This window comes from Schistocerca serialis, chromosome 11 (genome assembly GCF_023864345.2).
Source record: "Schistocerca serialis cubense isolate TAMUIC-IGC-003099 chromosome 11, iqSchSeri2.2, whole genome shotgun sequence".
Lineage (NCBI taxonomy): Eukaryota > Metazoa > Arthropoda > Insecta > Orthoptera > Acrididae > Schistocerca > Schistocerca serialis.
The window spans coordinates 195,100,672-195,120,323 of NC_064648.1; the positions used below are offsets into that span (position 1 = coordinate 195,100,672).

Consider the following 19,652-nt stretch of genomic DNA (forward strand, 5'->3'; position numbering starts at 1 on the left):
TGCAAGCTTCTTCATCTTCCAGTACCTACTGCAGCCTACATCCTTCTGAATCCGTTTAGTGTATTCATCTCTTGGTCTCCCTCTACGATTTTTGTCCTCCACACTGCCCTCCAATACTAAATTGGTGATCCCTTGATGCCTCAGAACATGTCCTACCAACTGATCCCTTCTTCTAGTCAAGTTGTGCCACAAACTCCTCTTCTCCCCAATTCTGTTCAGTACCTCCTCATTAGTTATGTGATCCACCCATTTAATCTTGAGCATTCTTCTGTAGCACCACATTTTGAAAACTTCTATTCTCTTCTTGTCTAGACTACTTATCATCCACATTTCACTTCCATACATTTCTACACCCCATACAAATACTTTCAGAAACGACTTCCTGACACAAATCTATACTCAATGTTAACAAATTTCTCTCCTTCAGAAATGCTTTTCTTGCCATTGCCAGTCTACATTTTATATCCTCTCTACTTTGACCATTGTGAGTTATTTTGCTCCCCAAATAGCAAAACTCATTTACTACTTTAAGCGTCTCATTTCTTAATATAATTCCCTCAGCATCGCCCAATTTAATTCGACTACATTCCATTATCCTCATTTTGCTTTTGTTGATTTCATCTTATATCATCCTTTCGAGACACTGTCCATTCCGTTTAGCTGCTCTTCCAGGTCCTTTGCTGTCTCTGACAGAGTTACAATGTCATCGGCAAACGTCAAAGTTTTTGTTTCTCCTCCATGGATTTTAATACCTACTCCAAATTTTTCTTTTGCTTCCTTTACTGCTTGCTCAATATACAGATTGAATAACATTGGGGATAGGCTACAACCCTGTCACAGTCCCTTCCCAGCCACTGCTTCCCTTTCATGCCCCTTGAGTCTTATAACTGCCATCTGGTTTCTGTACAAATTGTAAATAGTCTTTCTCTCCCTGTATTTTACTGCTGCCACCTTCAGAATTTGAAAGAGAGTATTCCAATCAACTTTGTCAAACACAGGCTTGCCTTTCCTTAATCTATTCTCTAAGACAAGTCATAGGGTCAGTATAGCCTCACGTGTTACAACATTTCTACTGTCAATACGGAATTTTAATTGAACGCTACTCTTTCCGTTTACTAAAATACCCCATACAGTGTGCATTTTTTCATACTTCCAGCCTTTTATTCTCAGGTGATGCTTCATTCCACTATTATGAGCCATATTTGATTGTTTTCTGTATATTCTTTGCTGATTTTATGTTAATCTCGTTTTATGAGACATTGAATTTCATTAATAGTTGCTTGTAAGTGGAAGGTGCACAGTGTTTCAATAGCTTTTCAATAAATTATTAGGAACAGTAAAAATGTATTGAAGTACTCATATATGCAGAAATGTTAAGAATAATCAAGAAGTTAGTATTGATTAGAATGAAAGCAGTTGCTGACGTGTGTGAATATTACCAGACTATCAGTTTAGTAAGTCATGGTTGTAAAATACTAAAACAAATTCTTTACAGAAGAATGGAAGAACTGGTAGAAGCTGACCTGGTGGAAAGTTTGTATAGATTCTGGAGAAATGCAGCAAAATATGAGGCAATAGTGATCCTACAACTTATCTTAGAAGATACATTAAGGAAAGGCAACCCTACATTTACAGTATTTGTGGACTTAGGAAAGCTTTTGACAGCCGTGCCTGGAATGCTCTCCTTAAATCCTGAAGGTAGTAGGGGTAAAATACAGGGAGCAAGAGGCTATTTACACCATGTGGAAGTTATAACAGTTGAGGGAACAGAGGAAAGAAGTCATTGAGTGAGTGAGGCAGGGTTGTAGGCCTATCACTAATGTTATTCAATCAGTACATTGAGCAAGAAGAAAAGGAAACCTAAGAAATATTTGGAGTAGGAATGGAGAAGAAATAAAACTTCTGAGGTCTGTCAATGACAGTGTAATTCCCTCAGAGGCAGCGAAGGCCTTGGAAATGCAGTTGAAAATTATGGACAGTGTCTTGAGAGGAGGATATAAGATAAACATCAACTAAAGCAAAACAAGGATAATTGGATATAGTTTAATTAAACCAAGTTATGCTATGGGAATTAAATTAGGAAATGACACACTTGAAACAGTAGACGAGTTTTGTTATTTGGGCAGCAAAATAACTTAGGATGACTGGAGTAGAGAGGACATAAAATTTAGACTGGCAATGGCAAGTAAGGCGTTTCTGAAGAAGATAAATTATGTAAAAATTGAGTATCAATTTAAGCTTTAGGAAGTCATTTCTGAAGCTATTTTTATCAGTGTATGTTCGGAAGATAAGAGTTCACACATGAAGAGACTAGAAGCCTCTGAAATGGGGTGCTATAAAAGAATGTTGTAAATTTAATGCCTAGGTTGTGTAACTAATGAGGAGGTACTAAATACAGTTGGGGGGCACAGCCTGACTAGAAGAAGGAATCGGTTGATAGGAGACATTCTGAGATACCAGGTGATCACCAATTCTGTACTGGAGGGAAGTGGGGGTGGGAGGGAAGGGGGCTGTAAAAATCATACAGGGAGACCAAGACATGAACAGAGTAAGCAGATTCAGTAGGATGTACGTTGCAGTAGTTACTCAGAGATGGAGAGTCTTGCACAGGCTAGAGTAGCATGGAGAGCTGCATCAAACCAGTCTCTGGACTGAAGGCCACAACAACAGCAATAAAAATTAATAATAATAAATAACGAAATATATATTCACATTTTGTGCATATCCAGGTGTGCAATGGGAACATGTGGTGATAAACACTGGAACCAATCCTTATATCGTTCAGTGTAATAGCATCGGTGCTCTTTTTACACACTCGTGATCTACAGCCTTAACTAAGACAGGTAGTGCAAAGCTGATCTTCACTAATTTTCTCTTTTAGTTCCAGGTGAGAACATAGGAAGGCAGGTTGTGGTGTTGATACTGCATTATCTGTGGCTAACATTATCCCAGGCTGAAGTTATCGCTGAATTGTTACTCGATATTTTATTAAAAAGATTTATGAATATAAGTCCTATATGCTATGGAAGGTAGAAAGTGTACGAGATGTGGCAGTAGCTGCTCCATGCCTGCTCTGGTGACTTTTGGCACCCACTGTCCACAACCTCCTCACTGCCCCACTACTACTGCAGGCCGACACCACCGTGGACAGTGAAGCTCTTGACACTGTGCTTCCAGGTGATCGGCTGAGTTGTGAAATGCACGTTCCTGTATGATATTTCAACAACGGACACAGTCGTCACCTTTGGGAGCTGCTAGCTGGGTCACTATGCATACTTGCTGCCTGGCCTACAACTGGACCGAAACACTGTCTACGTCGCACAGTTATTCGTAGCTGAGACTGATTCCTAGTGCCAGTTACACACTGTGATCCTCTTTTGTTTTTCAGAGACCGCACTGATATTTCGTGAAATGCAAATGCCTTCAGTGTTTACCACCCCTTGTGAGCAAGGTGCCCAGCCTTATTTAAACTGATATCTCCATCCCAGTTTACTACACTTTATGGACTTCTTTGTATTACTAGAATCCTTAATTACAGCGTCCCAGAAACTTTGTGTTTACACGAGGACACTGGCCTTACAGCATTTCATCTCAAGATTATATCAGACGCAGTGCTCAGTGACAGCTGATTTGCTGAGCTGTTTTAGTTGGGTGTGTCAGTGAACTGTCCTCAACTGTTCTACTAGTCTGCCCCATGTAAGATATGCTACATACACTTGACCTCCTGAGAAGCAAATCATCTCTAACATTGCTAGCCACATTGCTTATCTTTGTTGACGTGACTGAAATACTGTGGATGCCATTTTCCATACAGGCCTACTGATTTCAGGAGACATTGGTAATAACGGCACAGTACAATCAGCCTACACCTGTGTAGTTCTGGAGTGCAGTGGATAGTGATACAGCTGCAACTAATGTATAACGTAATATACTTTTTGTTATTATAATATTTTGTAACACTAGCAAAGTGTATTTCCTTAGTTTGAATGTATTGATTTATTTTGATGTTTTGGGACCCATGTTTTTTCGTACATCACATTCAATTATTTTCCTTTATTTCTGAACGCCTATGCCTTTGTATTTTGAGTTTCCAGGATGAAATACTGATGACCATATGTGAAAAATTATGTTCCCACTTATCAATTATCAGCAGAGAATTTTGGTCTTAACAATATTTAAAACTGTTAAAACCCCATTTTAAATTTATTGCATCTAACACTAATTGATTATTCAACCTTAAAAAAACTTCAATTACTATTTGATTAAAGTATTATACACATTCCATTTGTGAACAAATACCGATATGAGTGATACTCTACAATCCATCTTGTATCTTTGGTTTATGTTTCTCTAGCTGGAGGTAGTTGGCAGTGAGCTGTGGAGAAAGGAACCCGTTTTGTAACTGTGTCGATGATCAGACATGTGAAACTGCAACTTCTCTCCATTGCACCCATGTGAAACACATTGTTCACGGGTGAACAAATCTGAAAAACTGATTTTTTTTTTTTTTAGAATTTCATTTTATACCTGATTAGATAATTCTGAGAACATGACAGAAATGCATTGTTGACTATTTTACTGGATGAATGAATTGTGCTAGTATCCTGAGACCAAGAAGGAGAAGGATATATTGTTCTGAAACGTTTTCAAGATCCAAACACCCTTTTGGTAAAATCATACCCCATTTTTTTTCCAGACAGCAAGCAAGAACAACAAGTACAACAATGTACTTAAGATGAGTGTTATTCTTAACTATTTATTGTTCGCTATGTTAATGAAATATTTCTAGCACCTGAGCCCTGCAATTTCTTTTAGTCAACTCTACATATCGTGTCCACAGACAGACGTGTGACTTTTTATTGCAACAGTTATTCAAACATATTTTAATCATACAGCAGGACACGGTGGCTTTAGAACACCCACTACATACCGGCTAGCAAAATATCTGGAACACCAAGAGAATGTGTATTTCAGGCAAAATCGTGTCATCTCTGTAAAACAAACATGTGAAGCAGTGCAGCAGGAGCTAGGAGTCAAACTCGGCTATAAATAGTGGTGTGATACAAATTTTAACATCATTCTTTACAAAAAGATATCTCCAAGTCAAAAACAAAGTCATATTCTATGAGAACATGGAAACATGTCTTTCAGCACCCATGTAAGGAACTATAATATGGGAATTTCCATCCATTACTCAACAAAATAGACCAATTAGTACAAAGTAAGTCATTAGGTGGAATCTTTGGGAATCTCTGTGCACCCCCCCCCCCCTCTTCCAAATTGGGGCATCTTTACTTGCTCACTGTGCACTCAGAACTGTAAAGAGGGATGTGACGCGATCGACAGGTGTACTAGAGACACTGTCCTACACATCTGTGCAAAACTTCATCAGGCTTCCACCGTGGTTTCCTTTTCTGCAACTGATTGGACCTTACTTTCCGAATAGCCCTCGTATGACTTTCTTACAAAAAAAAAAAAAAAAAAAAAAAAAGAGGAAAATCTAGGGTGGAATGTAATAACATTATGAAAAAGATAATTGCAGTCTCTGGCTACTGAGACCTGACTTGGTTTGTGGCCTCATAAGACAGGGACTGCTGTCATGTATGCATGAGCCCCATTTGCGTACGTGCGTGCGTGTGTGTGTGTGTGTATGTGTGTGTGTGTGTGTGTGTGTGTGTGTGTGTGTGTGCGCGCGCAACCAATGAGGGCTTGTTGGCCAAAAACTCATTTTCTGGTGCCTGTCTGCAACTCAGTATCTCTGCTATATGGTAAGTAGCAACTATCCTTTTCACAATACTGTTACTAAGAAATGACATTTATGAAGAAGAATCTAGACCCTAAAACAGGTTCTACGTGACATTAAAAATTACATATCAATAAGCAAAGTTTTTCCTCTGTAGCATGGAACCCGTGAGGTGTGGAACTAACAACTTATGACCCAAACCTTCCCCCAAAGGGATCAAAAGAATGTGTGCCTTCAAGCTTATAAACTAAATATTTTACTGTCATGCAAGTGATAGCAAAGGTGATATAATGTGTGAAAAAAAGGAAAAAAATTGAATTTTTTGAGAGTCCAGGCAGCAGGTACACTTAATAATACATCTCACGTCAACTGAAGAAGATGACTGGGTCAGTCGTTGAAGTATCGTGTGGAATAATGGAACGGACAACTCAGCTAAGCACCCAAAAAGTACAGTGTTAATTTATGACGCTGCGGAAATGTGAGAGGAGATGCTGCGGCCGACCTGGAGTCCTGGGTGGGTGGCGGCGGTGTGGCCGTAATGTTGAAGTCGCAGCCGTCCCTCCTGGTGGGCAGCCTTACTGCGTCTGGCCGGGGGACGCCGAAGCCGACCCACATGGAGAAGGCGAGCCCCGTGGCCAGGCCTATTATGGCTCTCTGCAACACCGTCACGTAGCAGTAGGCGTTCAGTGGGAAGAGGGGATGAAAAATAGTCAAAAGAGTCTGCAGGGATCTGAGAAAAGTTCACGTCGCTCTTTCAGTTGACGGTGAGGAGAAAGAACTGAAGGATGAGAAAGCCTCGTGGGCATCTGTCAATATTTATGCAATCTGGGCAAGACTAATACTGCCATTTCTGATACCAAAGTATTTGGGAAATTCGTGTTGATTGTTAAGAAAAGTAACGAGGAAAAATGTCACCGATTACTACCCTTAAAAGTGAAGCAACAGGAAACGAACTTAACCATCCAGTGGGTTCACCGTTTTTCGTAACACAAGCCGGCACACGGTATACTTTGTACACTTGTAAACAGCAGTGGTCTTTATGATACCGAGGTTAAGACGTGTGAGCAAATTCGTTGTTCAATCTTAGTTTGATTACATAACCATAAAATAAACTTACATACCCTTGCTAAAGCATTGCTTAACTAAACAATAATGAAATAAACTTTCATTACGTCGCTCTGTTGCCACGGATAGGTGTTACTTCTTGGTAATGACCCACGGTATACAGCTGCATCGGACCCCAACCAACCAATTATTTGATTACTAATTAACTCGTAGGGAACAGCTTCATTAGGGGGTTTTGCTGCTAGCTCACCATCTGTGTCACTTTCGTGCATGGCCCATGAATTTTTTTTGTTACCTAACTCACTGTTTATTTTATTTTACTGCTAATCACTTGGACATATGTCAATCACCAATCTAGCTGAAACAAAAACGAAGGAATTGGTATAGCCTCACAACTGTGAAACAACAATGGAACAGTGCAAAACAGTGTCATTTGTGTTGGTGGACTTTTTACTGATTGCTGCCACTTAATGATGTCGGCAAAGATATGGACATTCTATAGTTCACAAAGCTGACCATCAATTGAACTGTGTGTTAATAAATGTGAAGAGAAACGAACACATTATTCCACAGTGTTGGGATATCATTTAATAACAGTGTACCACATCCAACTATCAAGCAGCAGAAGCTGCAGATGTTTATGCACAAGTTCAGTAAGCTAAAACTGTTATATGACCTATACTGAGCTGTTACAATTCTCGCAATGTCTGTCTCAGTTTCATGGGTGGCTGCCATCAGGTCAGTAAGTTGACCTTAACACTGGAACAGCAGTCTTGCATTGCTAAAACTGGTGTCTCATGTGTCAAATCCTTTACAGATACAAAGCGAGCTGGTGCATTGGTTAGCATGCTGGACTCCTACCTGGGAGGGCCATAGTTCAAATCTGTGTCTGGTCATCCACGTTTAGGTTTTCCATGATTTCTCAAAATCAATCCAGCCAAACTCCAGGATGATGCCTTTGGAAGGGCATGGCCAATTTTTTTCCAAACCCTTGAACATCCTGAGCTTCTGCTCCGTCTCTATTGATCTCAATGTCGACTGGATTAAATACTAATTTTTCCTTCCTTACTTTCTTCCCTTCACACATGTATTGCATATTCTCAGGACCCTCCCAAGTCCTGGTTTTTCAGAACTTTTGCTACAACTGGTTTCGAGATTTCATTTTATAATCATTCTTAGTATTATCTTCGGACAGGTGATATGAAAGCCTACACAAGCTATCACCCATTTTTTAACTGAGTGCTATCAGGTTCCCTCCTTTTATAATACCTTTTATCTTTCATTTATTCACACTTAAGGATCTATCAGAGTACTGCTCATCCTAATTGACAATTATTTTATAGACGGATCTAAAGCAAAATGGCTAATCATTGCAGTTGGCACTGTGGCACTATTAGTTTCTTTCTCAGGGAACAGAGATGGATAGATTGGGGAATGTTAGAAGGAGGGGTAGCTCACCTGGACACCAAAATGAAAAGGAGCCACTGATTGTGACAATGAGGGCAGAGAGGATGAAGGAGGGAAAGGGAAACTTTTCTGAAAAAGAGAAATACCTTAATTTCTAACACATATTTAAGTAAGTCTTTTCTGGAAGAATCAGTTTGGAATGTATCATTATATGAAAGTAAGACAAAAACAATAAACACTACAGACAAAAAGAAAATAGAACGTTTTCAAAATGGGTGCTACAGAAGAATGCCAAGAGATATGTGGGTAGTTCGGATAATTACGGAAGAGGTACCAAATCAAATTGGAGAGAAAATAATTGTGGCACACCTAAACAAAAAAAGGAGATCAGATGAGTGGTACACATCTGGAGGCATCAAAGAATCAACAGTTTGGTAACGGATAGGAAGTGTGGGGGACAGAAATTGCAGAGGGAGACCGAGGCTTGGTGACCAAAACAGAAAATTTGACAAAAGATTTGACGCTTTAGATGAGAAAAATGACAATTTAAAACGTGACATTGGGAAATTTGACACTAAATTCGATGAACTGACACGGGACATAAAACAAAATTTTGAAAAACAATCTAGACAAATTGTCGACTTGAAAGAAACCACCAGTAGTCTTGAAAGGAAATTTACTGACTTACCAGACAAGGTTACGAGACAAGAAAAGGTATTTGTGGAATTCAGTGACGAGACAAAAACTGACTTACAACGATGTAATGAGAAATTGTTAACAGTAGTTTTTGAACAACAGAAAACCAGTACCCAAGTTGACGAATTACGACAGTCACACAATTCCGTAAAAACAAACCAAGAACACTTAGACCTGACGATTACAGACCTTTCAGACAGATTAAATGATGTAACATTGGAGCAGAAATCCTTACAGGAAAAGTTAGAAAAACTTGAAGACAGAGCAGATGTAGCATCTTTAAAGAATGACACAACTCTAGCAGAAAAACTTGTACATGAATGCAAATTATGTGATGATTATTTAGATGAGAAGTTTGAGACAATGACACAGATCATTTTAGATAAGACAAAGGAACAAGTAAAGGGAGAAACAGATAATATTCAGAAAGAGGTACGTAAACTTAAAGAAAATGTAATACCAAGATTGTCAGTGATACCAAAACGCATAACAGGCAACCAAAACACAAATGAGAATCCGAATAATGCTAGACCCAGCATACAGCCGAAAATAGAATTACCAATGAGTGATACAAATCCCAATGAACCATTTTCAATGCTACCACAAGATCAAAATTGCTATCAGACATCACCACATACTATGCACAGTTTGACACAAAATGCAGCACCCATAATACCATCGGGAGTAGCTGATGAAACATTAGTACGACATGGATACTTTCAGACATTTTCATGTGATGAGAAAGACAAAGTGCATCCGATTGTTTTCATCCACTCTTTTGATGGTATTTTCCTGAGACATTGGTTAGAAGCCGATAAAATTCGATATGTTACAAATTTGTTACGTGGAAGAGCAGCTAAGTGGGGAGCAGCAATGAAAAGACGATGTTTAACATTTGAACAGTTTGAACAAGCATTTCTTGAGGAATTCTGGTCGATAACAGAACAGCAAAGTTTAAAACGAGAAGTATACAATCCAGAAATTTACAACCGGAAGAAAGAGACTTTACGTCAATACTTTGAACGCTACCTAGACAAAACATTATATTGGACAAAACCAGCAGATTTACCAGACGTAATTAGAACACTTAAAAGCCACTTACCATTTCCTTACCGTGATAAATTAATAGGAGTGTCCGAGGACAACATAAAGAATTTTTTCAGTTATGTTGATGAGATAGATGTTGTTTACAGAGATGAGATCAGGAATTTCAATCAATAGTATCCGATCCATCCAAGCAATTCGCGTACGCACAACAGAAATGACAGAGGCTATTGAAATCTGCCTCAGACACCACAACAAAACACCCAAAGAAACAATTCGCACTACACTGGGACAAATCCATTCAATATTAGGAGAAACAACTCGCAGCAGTGGCAAGGAAACAGTAATTATTACTATAATGGTTATCCGAACAGTAATTACAATCAGAACAATAACAGTTATATTCAAAAAAACAACAACAGAGGAAGGAACCGAAATCATAGAGATCAAAGAACAGAGGATAACAGGCAAGGAAACAGTAATTATTACTATAATGGTTATCCGAACAGTAATTACAATCAGAACAATAACAGTTATATTCAAAAAAACAACAACAGAGGAAGGAACCGAAATCATAGAGATCAAAGAAGAGAGGATAACAGGTACCATCCAGGATATTTTCAGAGAAACGACATCCAAACATGTATTGCAGGAATAACAGTAATGACAATTCCAGTTACAGTCAAAGACGAAATAATGTATGGGGAAATCACAATGGACCACCGGCACGACACATGCAATACAGCAACCCTCAATTCCTACCTAACGGAACTCCCAATGCGACGCGAGTTAATTTCAACAACCAAACAGCTGATACTTGGGTGACGCGCGACAGAAATGTAAATATTATTGAGTTGGGCAATGAACCTAACCCGCAGCAACAACCGAATTTACCGGAAAACGAACGACGACCGAGCTAAGCGCTTGAGTTACGGTCGATAGGGAGCAGAGCGCAACGGAACCGACGATTTGTTTTCTCCGATATGATGACAGTAACAAATAGAAAAAGAATTATATCAGGATGTAGATTTTAATAGTACCAGTAAAACAAAGAAGATTATTCAGGCTATAACACGAGTTATGATTGGTAGTGATGAAGTGGAAGTAATGTCAGATACAGGAGCAGCAGCAAGTGTCATTTCAATGTCCTTATATAATGAACTCAAACAAATAATGAACATACACACATTGCCAGTACAGAATTGTCACATTATAAGTGCCACCGGTAACAAATCAAAGAATGTGAAATTTCAACCGCTAATTAACTTCACATTTTCAAATATACCACTCAATTACAGTTTTCTGGTAGTAGACAAATTAGTTATGCATTGCATATTAGGAATTGACTTTTTGAATGAATATCAAGCAATCACAGATTTAGGAAAAGGGAAATGTCATTTAACCGTAAACCAACAACAACTGACAATAGAGTTAACACAGGGTAAAAACTTAAACAGTAAACAGAGTAAGTTTGAACAGTTACATTTGGTGTATCCACCAGCAACAAACATATGTGATTTAACTTTTAATGAAGCTGTAGCTCAGGGAATTAAACCTAATGATTTATATGAAAAATGCACAGAATCTGAATATCTGACAAAGGAACAACAACTTGAATTACTTGAAGTTTTGCAGCAGTTTGCTGAGGTATTTGTGGAGAAACCTATACTTGTGAGATTGATGTTAAACCACACAAAACATACTGTAGAACATATTATAATATTCCTTGGTCAAAGAAACCCACAGTTTTGAAAGAGATTGAAAAAATGCAAGCTTGGGGTATCATTGTAATGTCAATTTCACCATATTGCAGTCCGATCCTAGCAGTTAATAAAGAGGATGGTAGTGTAAGGTTAGAGCTGGACGCACAAGATATTAACAAAGTTATAATCCCAATCAACACACGACCTATAAATCTGGAAGAACAACTTTTAAAATTTCATAATGTACAGTATTTAACCAATATCGACCTCCGCTCATCGTTTTGGCAGGTGAACCTCCATAAAAACAGTCGTAAATACACTGCATTTCTATGTGAGGGACGTAGTTACCAATTTTGTGTTCTACCCTTTGGTCTACAAGTGAGTGCTGGAGTATTTATTGAAGCCTTAGATGCTGTTCTTGGACCACAATTGTTATCGCAAATCACAGTTTATGTTGACAACATTGTCATTGCCACCACTACTTGGGAAGAACATGTTAATCTTTTGAAGCAACTTCTGACTAAATTTTCTGACGCAGTTGTCACTATCAATATATCAAAGACGAAATTAGGGAGGAGAGAAATCAAATTCCTTGGTCACATCATATCAACGGAAGGAATTTATCCAGACTCAAGAAAAATTGATGCAATAAAGAATTTTCCATCCCCACAGAATCGTAAACAACTCAAAGCCTTTCTTGGTCTATCTTCATTCTTTAGGAAATTTGTACCCTACCACCTTCTTAACAGTCCACATCTATCTTTACTCAAAAGAAATAATATTTGGAAACGGACAGAGTTCTGTCAGACAGATTTTGAAGTGATTAAGAATGCTTTAGTTAATGCACCGTTGTTATGTCATCCTGACCTGAGGTCAGACTTTTGCCTAGTAACAGATGCAAGTTCCTATGGGCTCAGAGCATTTTTATTCCAAATTCATGTAAAAATTGAACAAACAGTCATCAAACCTATAAGTTTTGCTAGCCGTACGCTCACTGAATGCGAAAAGTCATATTCAGTGACCGAGCGCGAAACACTTGCCATAGTATGGGCATTTTGCAAGTTTCGCTACTTTCTATGGGGAAAACGTACTAAGCTTTATACTGATCATCAAGGAGAATCCAACATTATAGCCAATGCTCTATCTCGTTTGCCACAAGGCCTACAAGAATTTTCAGATGTGACAGAACAAACATCAGATTTCAAAATTTTACTCATGTATGACGGTACATTTGCACCTTACTACAAATGCAGGAACTTAGCCATATTGCAGGACAATGATCCCAGGTGGATCCAGATAAAGAATAAATTACGTGCAGGAACACACCCACATCTTGAAAAATATTACACATTACACAAAGAAGTATTATTTCACCGACGAAACCCTGAATCACAGCATTGGTGTGTTTGCTTACCTGAAGCTCATGTCGACGATTTTATTTTATTTACACACAGAACTTGGGGACACTATGGTGTAACCAAATGTACAGATAAGATTATACAATATTGCTATTTTCCAAACTTAAGGTGAAGAGTATTGTGTAATATTAGGAAATGCATAATATGTCAGAAAGCCAAATATTCTAATCGCACAAGCATGAATGAATTGCACCCAATCATACCTAAGAGGCCATTACAGCTAATTTCTTTAGATATTGCAGGACCCTATCCACAAGCACGTGGAGGAATGAAATACATCCCTGCTGTGTTAGATGTTTCCACAAAGTATTTAAAATTATATGCTTTACGTTCAGTTCTACCACTGCTATTACCAGACGTCTATTAACAGATTATTTTGTAAGAATAGGAAAACCTGAAGTTATGATCACGGATAATGCAGCATATTTTATTTATGTCTGCTTGTGTCTGTATATGTGTGGATGGATATGTGTGTGTGTGTGTGTGTGTGTGTGTGTGTGTGTGTGTGTGTGTGCGAGTGCGAGTGTATACCCGTCCCTTTTTGCCCCTAAGGTAAGTCTTTCCGCTCCCGGGACTGGAATGACTCCTTACCCTCTCCCTTAAAACCCACATCCTTTCGTCTTTCCCTCTTACCTGATGAGGCAACAGTTTGTTGCGAAAGCTTGAATTTTGTGTGTATGTTTGTGTTCGTTTGTGTGTCTGTCGACCTGCCAGCACTTTCATTTGGTAAGTCACATCATCTTTGTTTTTAGGTATATTTTCCTTCGTATATATATATATATATATATATATAATGCTGAGGAATACGTATGTTATTTCGTGAAGAATGAATAATGGATAGGTGAGAATGTTATGAGTAATTGAGAATATGTTGAGAGGAGAGAAAAGAGATTTGAACGCTATATCACATGTACTCATGGAATACAGAATGAAAGTAGTGGAAAGAATATTATTTATTGAAAGATTGGTATGCCTGAGATAAGAACTTATGTGATGTCTTATATATTCTTATAACTAAAGGTGAAAGTATAGATTTATGTGGAAAGAATTGTTTACAGCGGCCACTGTTGGAAATATACCAGAAGACTTAAATCTGTAACACTTTAACACTAAACTAATGGGAACTTGTAGTGAAATTATTGGAGTTATGTAGGCTTGACACTTCAGATTGGAAGAATTATTTAAGAGAACATATTTAGCAGTCATCTAATGACATAATTAAAGCTCATCTACTGTACTGAACTAATGCACCATTAAACAGAAAGGAGAATAAGGAGAAAACAAAACATCAGTCCTCTGTTGCGGCTCATACTCTCATCCCTCCATTAGAAAAATTTATACATGTTGATGAAATATTTGACATTATATAATTCATGATTATCTGACAGTATGGAGAGACATACACACATATTTATTTATGAATAGAATTTTACAGGTACCACAAGGTAAATACAGAATGGATATACAGCATGGAACGTAGCACCAATTATCCAAGAAGATTTATTTATTTATTAAGTAAAACATTTATTTATATTGCTTGATACTCATGAAAGGAAGGAGATGAAGTACACAAAAATTGTAAGAACATGATTGACATACACTTACCATACGGATGTACATACTTTTAGGATCCTAAGATATTTAGAGGGGCACCGCTCTTAGAAACGGTAGCCTAATAGAGGGGTACCACTCTTAGAAACAGCAATAGTGGGGACACCACACTTAGATACGGTATTATGTACAGGAACTTTTACACTATAGCCTAATAAGTTAACATGTACTTTATTTATCATATTTTATTTTGTGTAGGCCACTGTAGGAGATGACTTTACTAGTATTTATGAAGTAGTTAGCAACCATCCCATGAACCTATCCTCCTACAGAGGGCTGTCTTGAAGCTTGAAACATGTGTAAATTTTATTCCAGGAGGCAAGATGAATTTTAAGTTGAATATTCTAGCGAGTTGCCACAATTATCTTCAAATGTTGCTAGTGTAACGCAAAAAAAAAGGAATGAAAGGAAAAAGAATGAGCTAACAAATAAAATAAGTAAAATGTATATTTCAATCTGAATGTAATGTAATTCACAAGTCAGCACAATGATATTGAATGTAACGTAAAAATTTACTATATTTATTATTTAATTCTGTATATGTACTATATGACAACAATGTAACTATCTCATGTAATGATTAATTTAAATATTTGTATATTTATGTACTTACTATATCAAGAAATGTATTTTACGGAGATGTTAATGAACTGTAAAGGACTTGTGCATGTAGCACATGATTCATGTAAATAGAACTGAAAATGCAAGGAAGAAACTAACGTGATGGAACACTGGTCAAGAAATATTTACGTAGTACCAATATGTCTTGAAGTGTATGTTGTAGTGGAAGCCGGCAGGTCTTCAGGTTGGTGTAAAAGACAAGCTCATTACCTGTCGTAGGCAGTGAGGTGTTTCCTGTGCCCTCATTGACCATTTATACCCCGGTAGACGCCACCAAAATTCGACTGCTGGAGATCACAATTTCGTGTTGCCACATTGCACAAACTTTGGATTTTCTTCAAGTCACACGCAATTGATCCAGGCACTACACACACACTCAGAATCCGATACTACGTTTAAAGAGATTGGAGCAATATAATAGAAACATTTATTGTTCGAATTAATTCCATTGTAAACACGAATCATGTGAACTGAATTCAAACGCTGTGCTAAGCAATGATAATACGCTGCAATTCAAAGACATTAATGTTACGACTCCTAAAGAAGATACACACCAAAAAGACTGTATATAAAGACTGATATGCAAAGAGCATTGTGCTCAGAAATATTTTTTGTAATATGTAAATTTCTTATTTTCTCATATATATATATGTATCTATGTAAATTTTCTATACTGCCACGCTCGCTTGCGGAGCGTGTCAGTAGAGGAGGCATTGTAATGGTACTTTGACTACCGCGCCTCCGCCAATACAAAGGTATAATTTAAGATCGCGCACGCAGAAGAGCGCTGCGCCAGCGACCGATTTTTATAAATAATTTTGTTCGTCTTTTTACTTTTTGCGTAGGTTTTTGTTTTTAACAACTAATTGATGACACTCTCTCTCTTGTCTTCATACGAAAGACGTGTATTTTTCGGCGATGTGTTGAATGTGCTATTGGGTGGAAATTAAAATTATATTACAAAGCGAGGTTGTTTCAATAGTGATTTGAGGTGGTTATCGATAAATTTGTAAATTGATCATGACAGTGACAACTTGAAGAAGTTTTCAACAGACGGAGAAAAGTGAAAGACAGGTCGTCCTACAAGAGAAATTAGGAGGACAGCCATGAAGACTATATTGCAATTAATACTGCATATCTAACAAGATTATAAGGTAAATTTCAATTAGTTTCTGATGCTATTTCCGTACAGTCGCTTTTTGTAGTGTTGCCGACCCGGTCTGGCATGCACGGTCAAATTACAGCACGATCTCAATCAATAATACGAAGTCCGCCTTATCCGTAACTGAAACCACCAAAATTCAAAACCCAAACAGATTTTCTATTTTATATTTTCACGGCAGAACCCCGAAGGAAAAGGAAACACTACAAGTCCTGTGGTGGCGCGGATGGCGAGCGCGGGCGCGTACAGCACTATGCCCATGTAGAGCACCATCTGCAGCGAGAAGGCAATGCTGGCGCACAGCTGGGCCGCCACGCCGAAGCGCATCTCCAGGTACTGCAAAAGCCGTGCAACGGCCACGGCTGTCAATATGCTCGTGCTCATACGCACGCCACACCCCACAAAGGCATTCGCGGTCAAAAGCACAAAATGGAGCCACGCATTAATATGAAGTTCTGCTTCAAATTAGGGAAAGAAGCGACAGAAATTCATCGAATACCAATGCAGGTCTGCAGTATCGAAGCAGGGGGTAAAATGTACAGTCGTGGACAAAACAAGCGAGACCCCTCGCCTTTTCGTTATGCTGATTCGCACAGCTTTAAAGTCTGCTACACAGCGTATCAGGCAAGGCGACGAAGTGCTACCAAAATACTATGCACAGGCGTGAAATTGAAGAACCATCCGAAATTTGTCAGACTGTTTTCAATCATGTGTAAGACTATATTAATACTGAAACTTAGTGGCAGATTAAAACTATGTGCCTGACCGAGACTCGAACTCGGGACCTTTGCCTTTCGCGGACAAATGCTCTACCGTCTGAGCTACCGGAGCACAACTCACGCCCGGTACTCACAGCTTTACTTCTGCCAGTATATCGTCTCCTACCTTCCAAACTTGGCAGAAGTAAAGCTGTGAGTACCGGGCGTGAGTCGTGCTTCGGTAGCTCAGATGGTAGAGCACTTGCCCGCAAAAGGCAAAGATCCCGAGTTTGAGTCTCGGTCGGGCACACAGTTTAAATCTGCCAGGAAGTTTCATATCAGCGCACACTCCGCTGCAGAGTGAAAATCTCATTCTATATTAATACTGATTAGTGTGTTAACCACAACACCTAAATATAAGATAGAAATGAAAGAATAAACGCTAGGTAGATCTCTAGAAGAGCGTAGCGTTCCAAAGGATTGGAAAAGGGCACAGGTCATCCCCGTTTTCAAGAAGGGACGTCAAACAGATGTGCAGAACTATAGACCTATATCTCTAACGTCGATCAGTTGTAGAATTTTGGAACACGTATTATGTTCGAGTATAATGACTTTCTGGAGACTAGAAATCTACTGTGTAGGAATCAGCATGGGTTTCGAAAAAGACGATCGTGTGAAACCCAGCTCGCGCCATTAGTCCACGAGAGTCAGAGGGCCATAGACACGGGTTCCCAGGTAGATGCCGTGTTTCTTGACTTTCGCAAGGCGTTCGATACAGTTCCCCCACAGTCGTTTAATGAACAAAATAAGAGCATATGGACTATCAGACCAACTGTGTGATGGGATTAAAGAGTTCCTAGATAACAGACGGCAGCATGTCATTCTCAATGGAGAGAAGTCTTCCAAAGTAAGAGTGATTTCAGGTGTGCTGCAGGGGAGTGTCGTAGGACCGTTGCTATTCACAATATACATGAATGACCTTGTGGATGACATAGGAAATTCACTGAGGATTTTTGCAGATGATGCTGTGGTCTATCGAGATGTTGTAACAATGGAAAATTGTACTGAAATGCAGGAGGATCTGCAGCGAATTGACGCATGGTGCAACTGAATCTCAATGTAGACAAGTGTAATGTGCTGCGAATGCATAGAAAGATAGATCCCTTATCACTTAGCTACAAAATAGCAGGTCGGCAACTGGAAGCAGTTAATTCCATAAATTATCTGGGAGTACGCATTAGGAGTGATATAAAATGGAATGACCATATAAAGTTGATCGTCGGTAAAGCATATGACAGACTGAGATTCATTACAAGAATCCTGAGGAAATGCAATCCGAAAACAAAGGAAGTAGGTTACAGTATGCTTGTTCGCCCACTGCTTGAATACTGCTGAGCAGTGTGGGATCCGTACCAGCTGATAGAAGAGATAGATAAGATCCAACGGTGAGCAGCGTTCTTCGTTACAGGATCATTTAGTAATCGCGAAAGCGTTACGGAGATGATAGATAAACTCCAGCGGAAGACTCTGCAGGAGAGACGCTCAGTAGCTCGGTACGGGCTTTTGTTAAAGTTCCGAGAACATACCTTCACCGAAGAGTCAAGCAGCATATTGCTCCCTCCTACGTATATCTCGCGAAGAGACCATGAGGATAAAATCAGAGATATTAGAGCCCACACAGAAGCATACAGACAATCCTTCTTTTCACGAACAATACGAGACTGGAATAGAAGGGAGAATCAGTAGAGGTACTCAAGGTACCCTCCGCCACACACCGCCGGGTGGCTTGCGGAGTATGGATGTAGATGTAGATGTAGATGAATTAGCATGAACTGTACTAATAAAAATGAATTTCAGCTTATCGAGATAACATAACTGTCTTAGTAAGACTAAGTACCCCAGATAGTTACGAATTGGCAAAATATTATGCGCATTCTTTCCCGAAATGATCTATGTCACCGTTCAGACCAGTCATACTGGTTTACCGTTGCTGACCTACCATGAAAGAGTGCAAATTTTGCCATGCGTGAAGATTCATAACGAAATTCAGTTAAAAATCATTTAGTGATATGAAGTGGGACAAGCATGTAATGGCAGTTGTGGGGAAGGCGGATAGTCGTCTTCGGTTCATTGGTAGAATTTTGGGAAGATGTGGCTCATCTGTAAAGGAGACCGCTTATAAAACACTAATACGACCTATTCCCGAATACTGCTCGAGCGTTTGGGATCCCTATCAGGTCGGATTGAGGGAGGACATAGAAGCAATTCAGAGGCGGGCTGCTAGATTTGTTACTGCTAGGTTTGAACATCACCCGAGTGTTACGGAAATGCTTCAGCAACTCCGGTGGGAGTCTCTAGAGGAAAGGAGGCGTTCTTTTCGTGAATCGTTACTGAGGAAATTTAGAGAACCAGCATTTGAGGCTGACTGCAGTACAATTTTACTTCCGCCAACTTACATTTCGCCGAAAGACCACAAACATAAGA

The 19,652-nt window shown here is 39.0% G+C and overlaps 1 protein-coding gene across 1 annotated transcript in view; it reads right to left on the bottom strand.

Moving 5' to 3' along the window:
- The window catches only part of LOC126426648 (uncharacterized), a 38,710-nt gene extending 22,943 nt beyond the window's left edge, over positions 1-15,767 (bottom strand). The window contains exons 1-2 of the mRNA XM_050088534.1: positions 15,519-15,767; positions 6,246-6,397 (exon numbers count right to left, since the gene is read on the bottom strand). Coding sequence (XP_049944491.1) covers positions 6,246-6,397; positions 15,519-15,554 — 188 coding nt within the window. The 5' untranslated portion in view covers positions 15,555-15,767. The remainder of the gene's footprint in view (positions 1-6,245; positions 6,398-15,518) is intronic.
- Positions 15,768-19,652: the final 3,885 nt, after the last annotated feature.